This window comes from Pieris napi, chromosome 22 (assembly GCF_905475465.1).
Source record: "Pieris napi chromosome 22, ilPieNapi1.2, whole genome shotgun sequence".
Classification (NCBI taxonomy): Eukaryota; Metazoa; Arthropoda; class Insecta; order Lepidoptera; family Pieridae; genus Pieris; species Pieris napi.
In genome coordinates this window covers 5,929,776-5,941,922 of record NC_062255.1, presented here as the reverse complement: position 1 = coordinate 5,941,922, position 12,147 = coordinate 5,929,776, and the positions used below count along the sequence as shown (strand labels likewise).

General features: G+C 34.7%; 1 protein-coding gene across 6 annotated transcripts in view; it reads left to right on the top strand.

The window, feature by feature from the left end:
- Window positions 1-12,147, top strand: part of LOC125060761 (rap1 GTPase-activating protein 1) — a 248,782-nt gene that overhangs the window by 220,891 nt on the left and 15,744 nt on the right. For all 6 annotated transcript variants that reach the window (XM_047665809.1, XM_047665811.1, XM_047665806.1 and 3 more), the window contains one exon: window positions 4,905-5,089. In XM_047665809.1, the coding sequence (XP_047521765.1) occupies window positions 4,905-5,089 (185 nt within the window). The remainder of the gene's footprint in view (window positions 1-4,904; window positions 5,090-12,147) is intronic.

Here is a 12,147-nt window from a genome sequence, read left to right as displayed (position 1 = left end):
GGCGAGATGGGAAATATATTAAAATTTATACCAGAAAACACAGTTTCAAACAAATTTGATTACTATTATTACTGATACACATTACGCGCCAAAGGATATATTTTCATACAAGTTCAAAACTTGTAAAAACGAAGGCAATTTGTAATCAAGATGATTCACCAATATTCGAAAAGCTCACGAATAGTTATAATCGTGACTTCCTTATCGTTTACGCGTTATTGCTAAATTAAGGTTTGAGAAACTGGAAAATTTGTTAATAAGAATAAAACTAACATCGGATTCATCGTTGACTTGATCACCAGTCTCACGACAAACACCACATTAGTCTGATGAGTCATCAAAATCGATTCACTACTAATATTGCTTTTTTTTGAGATGTTGTCCAACAATGCAAAATTTTCTTAGTTGTTTCAAAGTACTTCACTACACTACTATGATTTAGACGACATAAAGGACAAAATAAAAAGCTCTAAAAACATTTCTTAACCATATCCTAACCTTTGTAATTCTTGTATTCCTTATTCTTTTGTATTGCATCACAATTCATAAATCCGTGAGATTAGCTTTTTAGTTATTAGTTTATTTTATTAGGTTGGTGATATTTTTTTAATAAGATTTGGTTATGCACTTCTTGCACTTTACCCATCATACATTTTCCTTACTAGGGTTGCCTGGAAGAGATCGCTTGTTAGCGATAAGGGCGCCCGTTGCATCCCTTATAATTTTTATGTATTATTATTTGTTTTTCTATAACGAAGTGTAAATAAATAATAAAGAGGGCAGAAGTGATGTATCCAATCCAATTATTTTAATTATTTACTGGACTACATTTTGGTGAACTAGATTTTTATTGTTTCCATCTTTATGGGTTTATTCAATCCGGTAACCGGTGTCCATAAAATATTTCATGTTGCGAACATATTAAATGCTTTTGAGGTTTTCCCCAGTTTTAATTCAAATTAATTGGATTAATGTTTTAAAGCTGTTGAGTTTTAGTCATTACGGTTGCGAAACTCGAGTTTTTACTGAAAATATACATTCATAAATGGTTTAATTACAAGAGTTTCTTCGTGTCATTGACTTTATTACACCTAGTGTTGCCCAAAATAGGTCTTGGTCTTGCAGTCTTGGTCTTGTTCTTGCGTTTTCGCAAGACCAAGACCAATACCAAGACCGCCTCATTATAGCAAGACCAATACCAAGACTGAACCCTGCAAGACTTGAGCAAGACAATACTTAAGCCTGCAAGACTCTTGCGTCTTGCAGTTAAGACAAACTGAGATTTGGGCGTTATTAAGTAGGTATTTGGTTTCAATCCCGATTTTGAGAAACGTTCCCCAGTATCAAAACCGTAGGTATCACAAATCATAACACTAAACTAAGGGCTGCAGTTGTATTTGTAATTGGCCATGCCGCTCGTCTGAAAGCACCCTGAAACGTATTGTATTGATTAGGTAGGTAAGTACTTATTATATTTCAACAATTTATTAAGTAGGTAGCGTGTTAATACTCACAAATCTGTTCCCTAATAACTTTCTAGCAAAGTTCATACCTTGTAGGTATCTACCTATAATAATATGTTATGCTTGTTTATGTCTAATGTGCAGATCTAACGTTAGTACTCGTAGGTTGGTATGTGCTTAAAATTATAGCTAACAAAATAATATAAACATCATGTAGGTGTGAAACTTATGTTTCAAAGTTTATATTATTCTTCTATTTAGCAAAATTTAAAACTAACAGCGAGTCGAGTAGGTCTAGTAACAGTTTCTACGGCAGCCAATATTATGGTACAGACGCCAGCACATCAAGCTACTTCAATCTATCAAATTTCTTCAACAGATTTTCAAGTTTATCGCTAACGATTAAGGTTCAAAGTTGATTGGGGAAATGTGACGTTCTGCGAATAAACTGTTGGTCGGTCGGTGTATTAAATACATACTTATTTGATAATTTACCGACAAAGATGCCGCGGTTTGCAACAAGTGTAACACAGCATTTGACACTGAGCGCCGCATTCGCCGACAAAGAGTACGGACAGAGGCACACAAATTTTTACCTATTTTGGTAGGGTTGGTATAGGAGTATAAAATTAAATGATCTTGAAGATGTCCCAGCAGTAGGTAGGTATAAATTGAATGCTCTGAGTTTCTTTTATTTAAATACATTCTCACACTGGCTTGAATTCGAACACTACAGCGTTAAAAGCTGTCGGGCGAGATGATAATTAATAACTAAGTAGGTATTGCATCTATTGAATTGCGAATACATATTTTGATTTCGAAATAATCATTGTTAATATCGGTAAATGATAGATAGTGAGTGATACCTAGGTACTAAAATGTGAGCAGCAAGATTGAAAAGTATATATTATGCCATGTCAGTGCTTTCAATAAGTTTATTTTAAAAAGCTCTCTAGTAAGATTTAGAGTTTACCATTCAATTACACACAATATATTATTGAAAAACAAAAATTATGAAAAAGATATTTAGACTGAGTACTTAGGGTCGATTCGACCAAACAAGAGTAAATCTTAATCTTAGAATAAATCGTCAGTTAATCGAGAGTAAATCAATTTTACGTTTTACCAACTACAAATTCTAAGAATAGTGGGCTTATTCGGGAATTGTTACTATACCGCCGTTTCGCACGGAATAACAGCTATTCCTAGAATAATTTAATGGCGTCAGTCAGTCCAATTAGCTGATTTCTGTCATTTCACAAATATGTATTCTGTGTTTTAATTTCAAGTCAACGCAACGCACTAAATTAATAGTCTGGCATTGTATAATGAAACGTTTAAACAATTTATTATTTATTTATTTTTAGATTTTTTATTTTCTATAATATTAGAATGAAATTCAACTAGGCTCAACAGAAGTTCCTTTTTAGACGAAAGCCTCAAACAAACAAGAAATAAAAACTTTTTGTTGTCGTTTGACACCTGTTAAAAGCTACTTTTTCACACTATAATACGGCAAAATCGAGTTGACATGATGTATGCTCTTACACTGTCCCGTTGTAGAACAACATTTATTTGCCGAGTTTTATTTTCGTTCACCATTCTCTTGCTATTCGCGTATTATTATTCCTAGCACAATTATGCTATCGATTACGTGGACAAACGACTATGGATTTACTCGAGATTAAAATCATGGAATAGATTATTCTTGGTATAGTTACTCGTGTATAGAAGTTTGGTCGAATCGACCCTTAGGAAATTAGTAGAAAAAATATTCTATCGTGGATACCTAGTTATTAAAAAGTGGATAAACGTTGTGTTTACTTAATTTTATTTTTCTGTGCTAATGCCAACATTGACAACCCCACCAAAATAGGTAAAAATTTAGTCCGCTTCTAGACTTTGTGTTGCCGCCGTCGCTTTCATGTCAAAGGTCGCCGCCACTGCCCATGTTCTAAAGAATAAAATAAGTTTCCGGGTGCTCAGAACGGTCGCAAATAGATTATGTTGTCCTCGCAAGGAAGAATGTAGTCGTAAGGATAGGTAGATTTTATAAAAATTGTTGTAAGTAATAAAAATATACCTAGTTTATATTATTACTAGCTGGCCTGGCGAACATCGTACCGCCTAACAGTCGATTCTTTATTTGTTTAAAATACTTATTCTGCTATTCGGGACACCGGTCTAGCTAGTAAGATAAAAAAAGAAAATTGAGAAGACAACAAATACATTATGTCAAAAAATAAAAATTTACCTTCCCGGAACCCCTCCACTAACACTTGAACTTTATGCTATGGTATTAAAGTTCAAATTCACTTTTAAGTATTATTACGAATATTTTGTATGGGAATATAGAAAAGTGTTGTTTTTAGACTGATTCACTCAATTTTATTTTAATTTTTCTCCGTAAGAACCATCTTCGTACTTCAAGGTATATTATAAAAAAAAATCAGACAAATCGGTCAAACCGTTTTCATGTTATGTCGTGACAACGGAAAACGGGTTTCATTTTTATATATATAGATTACGTATTATACCTTTTTAAAGAACAAAGCACTGCAAAATTGGAAGTGGGTGATTTTAACAAACTTGAAATGTGGAAAAGCTCCAAATATGAGCGACGTCATATTGCTTTACGCATTTTGTTTTAAAATCATCGAGAATTGCAGTGTCGGTTTATCAACTTCTATCGTACCTACTCTAGTAGCGACTATTGTCTTCAGCGATGATTTACTAAATAAATAAAAATAATCGTCGTGTAGGTACGACGATTTTTATTCTAAGGAATACAATTTTGTTGTAGTAGGTACCTACATCGTTTCTTACTTACACATACTTTAACGACAGTACCTACGTAGCAAAGCGCGCCAGTCACGAGTACGACAAATTGCCTAAAAAATGTACCTACGCACACTGTAATGAAATCTGCTAATCTCAACACAATGCCTGTAGCCTGCCTGCTATTATTGGTTGATGAACATTGTACATTGGTGAATGCTCCAGGATAGCCCGCAAGCCCCCACAAATAGCAATAGGCAAATAGGTATTTGCAAGTCTTGCGAGACTTGCGAGACTCTTGCCGCAAGATCAAGACCAAGACCAAGACTGAGAGCGCAATACCAATACCAAGACCGAGACCAGGTGTATTGACGCAAGACAATACCAAGACTGGCCTAAGTCTCGTCTTGGTCTTGCATTTGGGCAACACTAATTACACCGTCACTCAGTATAATTATCTTTCATAATATAATTAACTTTCATTATACAATAGTCTTATAATTTACAATATTAAGAATATTTACAACAAGTATTTCGAATTCCAAATTTAAATGATCACAATTTAAATAAAGAACTGTTTTACTATTTAAATATCCACCTTTTCGTCAACTTTTGTTTCTGATACTTTACTGGCCCTACAATATATAATTTATTATATTACAGGTACTCCACCAACAGTAGTCTTACCTCCCGGTGGTGGTTACTGGGCGGATGGCGTTGACGACAATCCCTCAGATGAAGACAACGAGCCCCGTCCCCAACCGGGAACACCTCAGCAGGTGTCCAGACGGCCCAACATAGACACTGACGACACCGCCAAGTACTACAGGCGGTTCTTTCTAGGAAAGGTAAGATTAATATAATATTAGGCCCATAATCCTAGATGAGGGTACAATTGATGGTGCTGAATCTGTCAGCTGACCCCTATAGCAATTATCTTGATGACAACGTTTTTGGAATTAAGGTGTTTTTTTATCTGTGATTGTGAGAAGGTATCTCAACAAATTTTACTTAGCTGCAGTCTGATATATAACCTTACGAACGATTATATGTTATTACTATCTGGTGCCCGCGACTTCGACTGCGCAGGATTAAAATAATATTTGTCCAAATGATGTAGCGTGAAAGACATATTTTATCTACGTTAAATACCAGAAGCGATATAAGAATCTATTTTCATTTAGGAATAAATTTATTACTACTAAATATGCATTAGAAATAAATTATCAATGGTATTATTGTAGTTATGGTTAACTATGTTGGCTATAATGACTTACACATTAGAGATAGATATATCCTGTGGCGGGAGGTTTTGGCAACACACGCCAGAATACTTCGCAGATGGTAGCTCGTTTCCTACTTACCTGAAATTTTGGGGAATTCACACAATATCGTTACAAATTGTAGCCTATGTGTTATTCTGATGTATAAGCTATATTATTGCAAAGTTTCATTAAAATCCATTCAGCAGCTTTTACGTGAAAGAGTAACAAACATCCATCCATACTTACAAACTTTCGCGTTTATAATATTAGTAGGATTACTTAATTTTCATTTCTATAAAGGTGAGCTAGTAAAGAAATATATATGTTGTACATAATATTAAAACACCGGGCATGTACCACACCTACATAGTTCTATTGTACTCGGCTAAAAATGAATAGTCAATATACAGTTTCATGCGACAATTGATATTTCCACGCGCCGCGCAGTCTGTATGGAATTTTTCGTTAATTATTTTCAATACGTCGATACTTGATCACGGTCCCCTTGACATAAAATGAAAGTCCAATGTCGATGTCCTTTATGACCTTCCAGATTCTTTTCCGCAATAACGAGAAAAACTGGTCATGAAGCTTGGATATGAATCATGCTTTATTGAATTATAATATAACTTATTTTGTAGAAGATAGGTAAGAAAGCATTTGAGACATTCAAACAGATAAATAATAAACAAATTCCTAGTAATATATAACAACAATAATAAAAAAACACTTAAGAATATAATATATTAAAATGTTCAATTATTTCGATAGATACTTAAGCAAAACGAATCTTATTTTCAAACTTAAAGTAAACATTTGGCTGGTTCTTAAATACCTAATAAACACAATCAGGTGTTAAGTTATAATGAAGGTAAATCATATAAAATTAATTACAGCTTTATTGTCATGATTAACTTTCCAAAAAAACCTGAAAGAAAATAGATTTACGCTACATCTAATCAGTCGTTATTGTAACGAGTCGTAAATAGGTATACAAATGACGTCTGTATGCGTACCAATGACACAGTATGTCTATGTGAACTCCGATGTGAAACGGTATGACCTTTAGAGCTACTTGACAACAAACAATAAGAATTCTTTAACAGCTGAGAAGATAAACGCGATTTTCTATCAAGCCATACTTAATGTATAACGACCGAACCTATCTCAATCCATAATCCACCATCTGAGATAGTAATCTTAATCCAAATGTTGTAACAAGTGTGCCAATAACCAATCGACGGATTGTAATAGCCATCTGTCGATACCAGCTATCCATGGGACGTCGTATCGGTGTCTGTGGTCGATTTCAACAGTTAATTATTTTACCAGATTTTAACTTACCTTGAAATAATTAAAAAAACTGTTTGGTATGTTTTAAACATACACATGTATATTTTAATGTTATTTGTATGGTTTTATTTACTCTATTTGGTTTACATTGATTATCAAATATGAGTGAAAACTCGGTAAAATGGAACGACAAAGAGCATTTTATCCGTCGCCAAAAATGGATTGTCTTCGTAGGGTTTGGTTATTGGGATGCAGATAGGAGATCGATCGTCTGTCACGGTCTGATCTCAGATTGTTTTCAATCTAAGATTGTGGATTGATTATTGGATTCGGGCGTAAGAGATGTGTGGGTGTCAGTTACTCTGGATAGATTTCTAAACAATATAAGAATCCTTTTTGAGTTGGGCCACTCACAATAATAATATCCTTTTATTTCAAAACCTTTACACTTAAACACATTTGTATTTCTATTATCTCATTCTTTTTATGTGTGTGTGCCCTTTTTGGCAAAGGACTCCTCCATCGGCACTGTGCCACTCTCTGCCATGTACAGGCTGTTTCCTTAATTTGGTCCATCCACCTTCTGAATTGTCTTCCTCTTTCGCGTTTATTGTACTTCGAGCACCAGGTTAGTACTTTCTTGTTCCACTTTTCTGTTCCTGTTGCCACTATCAAGCTACTCGTATATATCTTAATATATATAAATTACGTTTCACGTTGTTTGTCCGCTATGGACTCCTAAACTACCGAACCGATATCAATCAAATTTGCACACCGTGTGTAGTTTGATCCAACTTAAAAGATAGGATAGCTTACATCTCAATTTATACCCGCAATATTATTTTATTGCAAAATATTTGTTTATCATTTGATAGTCACAATTCTAACAGGCGCTGTGTTGAAAGTACCAACGTTTCACATAAGCTACAATTTAATGGCATAACCACCAAAGAATCATGGTGGATTGGTATTCTCCTGCCGTTTCTCTTGAATAGTTTACTACTATGTAATATAACAAAAATCTTAGCCACAGCAACGCTGGGCCGAGTCTACTAGTATACAGTATATCGTAAATTCGTGCATTCGAATTTTGAATTTTTGAACGTCGAATTCGTTCGTCGAATCTACTGTACATAATACGGTATACATGTGATCGTTTATCACACTGTATAAGTTAAAGATCTACATTTGACAAGCTATTACCAACTATTACCAACACGTGTGAACCTTCCCATACCCACGCTCTATAGGCTTACTTTTTCTTTTTATCTTTGTAGCTTCGTAATTATTTCTATAAAGTTATAGATATTCACACGTTGGCCAAATTCAATGTCAACATGCAACCAGTTTGGAAATTTATAGCTTAATTTGAAGGTTGTTCTAGTTAAAGATATTTTTTTACTTCAAGAAACAATAGTTTATTCTAGAGTGACGTACATATTCGCACTTCTATCGTATCTACGTATAGAAAAACTACTTAGGAATTATGTAAAATTAAAACATAACTTTTACTAATTAAAGTACCGTGCACTGATGCGTCGTTAGTAGTCGTTACGAAAATTCTCTAACGACAGTGGGAAAAATCGTTTGCCTTCACGCGGAACCGTCTAGCTTCACGCTTAGTGAGCCAAGCGGGTTTTGGATCAAGTAGGGTTGGCACTTGCTATTAATTTCGTTATTATAAACTCCATTTGTGCATTTCAGTACTGTTTATAAAAATCATCTAATAACGTGTGATAATTCAAATAGTAGAATTGATTTATTTGACAATAATATTATTTGATTAAAAACTACTATTTTAATACTGTTTAGGAGCATTATTAGAAGCATTAATATTTATATCTTTAATGACGAATCACAAGTGTACATTGTAATAATAAACCTACGTGAATAAATGATTTTTTGAATTTGAATTTGAATTAGGGAAAACTTCTTTTACCTAACCTAAGTTAGGTAGTAGGTAAAGATAAAAGGGTTTTTTTGTTGTTCTATATAATAAATTGAATTGAGTCTAAAACTGAGGCGCTGGCGGTAAGTTTGGATATAGCGAAAGCCTTCGATCGGGTGTGGCACAGAGCACTGCTCTCGATGATTCCAGCCTATGGGCTCACCGATAAATTATATGACTTGATCTCCAGCTTTCCGTCCCACCCAAGCCTGAGTATCGTGAGATCTGGCGCGAATAATTTCTCGACGACTTTTTTGGTTTGATCAGTTTATCTCGTTGGCGAATACCAATCACAATGGGCTTTTCTAGAGACCTACCTCCGATCTCTACCGATGCCTCTACGCATTGTCAGACCAAATTATGAAATTATGCGTATTTAGCAAGAGGTATAAAATATTTCAAGTACTTAATAATGCACTACACTCGTCTTTGTACAATTAAATCTCTGTTTGTATAAATATCTCATTTTCAATTTTAAAAATTGGCAACCCTATTTGTAGATGAAGCCGATTACGGAATTATGCCGCAATTTGATATCGGCCGTGTGTGCTCGGCTTTATCGTGCGTAATCTTATAGCACGATTACCACGGGATTACGCACGTCTTCTAGGGAAATTGTAATAAATTGAATTAAGACAATTGTCTGCATTTCGACCTTGAATTACGCAGTTGGGTAGTTGGTTATAAATCATAATTCGATATTCATACAGGTAACGTTCACCTTTGGAAGTTTACCTACTGTGCAGTGACTTTGATAGAAATATGTTTTCGTAGTGTGTGCAAAAAACCCATATCCTTAAGTAGGTACAGTTACTTAAGTATCGGTACATAATTTGCCAGATTTTGCCAGTGTAGTACCTACTTAAAAGAAGGAAAAAACCCTGAAAAGGAATTCGTAGGCGAAAGTTGTAGTTTATTACGAAAATCTAAAAGCTTTTATGGATCAACTTTTTTGCCGGAAATATAGATATATACGGATAAAGACAAATCATACTATAAATATGTTATCGAAAAATTGTACCCACTTATAATACCAATAAATTCAATTCAAACACACGTGTAAAGAATGTGGATGGTGTATAATGTTATTTAAAAATAAGCTTTAACTTCCGTGCCAAATTGAAATCCATATATCCAGCAATAAATTAAGGTAAACAAATCCACATCGTTAACTGTAATAGCGCTATTACCGTACTTCCCGTAATACGGTAATGCCTAACTCTGCGCGTCAACCCTCCGCTATCAGCTTATATCGCATTTATCTAGTCAAACCCTTGCGATTCGTCACCGTAACCTATTGAACTCGGTGTTATAATTTACCGCATTTATTTAGAAATATGGATTCGTTATGGGAAAGAGTTATTACTAATGGTAAGAAGGGACGAAGTACGACAAGTACATTGTATTGTAACGAGGAATTAATTCAAGGACAAAAAGACCAATTATTTTTGACATCGAGGCGTCGTTAAGAGATGTGGGCAGAGGCGAAATTTAATTAAAAAATAGCGTTTATGTCTATTTAAGAAATTGTATTTATGTGTTCTCGTACCAAATACTTTGTTTGTTTGTTTTGTATTTTTTTATACAACAGGGGGCAAAAGTAGTCAAGGCAGAATACAATATACCATCCGTATCACCTCGCCGTCCGTCGTTCCTCAACTTTGTGTTCCTTAAGGTAGTTTTTGCCGCGCACCACCACTATGTGGAACCAGCTGCCCACTGAAGTATTTCCGAACCGATTCGACTTAGGGTCCTTCAAGAAAAGAGCGTACCAATTCTTTAAAGGCTGGCAACGCACTTGCGAGCCTTCTGGCTATGTGAGTGTCCATGGGCGGTGGTAACATTTAACATCAGGTGAGCCTCCTGCCGTTTGCCTCCTATTAAATTAAAAAAGAAAAGGACAGGAGGCAAGCCCATGGACAATCAATGCCAAAGGGCTCGCAAGTGCGTTGTCGGCCTTTGTATTATTTGTATTGATTTTATGTATTTTTTGTTCCGAATGATAACATACAAACCACATTATTAACATAATTACGTAAATTAATAGAAATACAGTTACAAATATATATATTCTACCTTTTTTAATCACCACATATGCACCTCTATTACAAGCTCACAACAAGAATATTAACAATTATTTTCTCATTATGCAAATGTTATGGCAACAAAGATGAACTCTGTCGTCGACAAACTTTAATTACAGCTTCTTGCAAAATTGCTAAAGTTATAACTCAATCATGCAATGTATGGAATGTGTGAATGATATTCTTGTTAACACAAAATTACATGGAAATATCCTAAAGTAACAGGAAAACTATCGTGACGCTTCTCACTATGTTAATTCATTTTTATCATTGACGTGTAACATACTAAACTAGTTTCATTGCGATAAAAAGCTAGAATACCTACGTCATTTATCATAGTCTGTTTAACTAGTACTCTTTCATATCATTCTGTCTTATAAACGCTGTTTTGAAAAGAGACAGACTCTTTATTTGGAAGAGTGCAGTGCAGTGTGTCTTCAGGGTTGCTAATTTTTGGATCTGAGACATGCCAGTGACGATGGCATATTTTGTAGCAAACATTAATTGTGCATATAGAAAAAAAAACCAGAGTTCAAACGACATGGCATTTAAACTATTTACCTTCCCACAGGTTACAGAACACTACAGTTTAATACTTTGGGAGCGTTTAAGTATTACGTAACTAATTTTGGGAGGGGGGGGTCATTTTGTAAAACGTTACGATGCGGGGCGGGAATTGAATTACACGTTATTGTTAATATTATTTTGGACTTACACCACATAATAGTAACTGAAGAATCACTAGGTGGTCACGAAACGTTTTACTATACTTGGGTACAGTACTGTACTTGGGTACTGAAAACGTTACGGCAAGTTACATGGGGGAGGGGGGGTCAATAATCTCCAAAAATTGCGTTACGTAATACTTGAACGCTCCCTTTCAAGGGGAAGGTGATTAGATAAAGGCACGGTGGTTCTATGAGTTTTTAGATCATAAAAATTGAGATATCATATATAATGATATCTCAATTTATAGAGAATATGACAATAAACAATTGGACATTTGCAGACAGTATGGCTGATTGTGAGCTTTTTTTAAATATTCATCATACACTCGGCGTCAAAAAAATCGCACCTTTCTTAAAATTCGTGTCAAGCGATTATAACTTCTAAGATCCTTCCTGTACCCTATCATTATTAGTATCATTTAAAAGCTCAATTAATAAGCTTTCAATAAAATAATCAATTGTTTACGGAAAATCAAAAACCACAAATCGCCAGCACTTTTATTAAAAAGTAGCGATGTACGCGTTTGGAGGCTCACTAATTGTACCACACTGGACGCGTATTAAACGAGGGGGTAAAAGTCAATTATG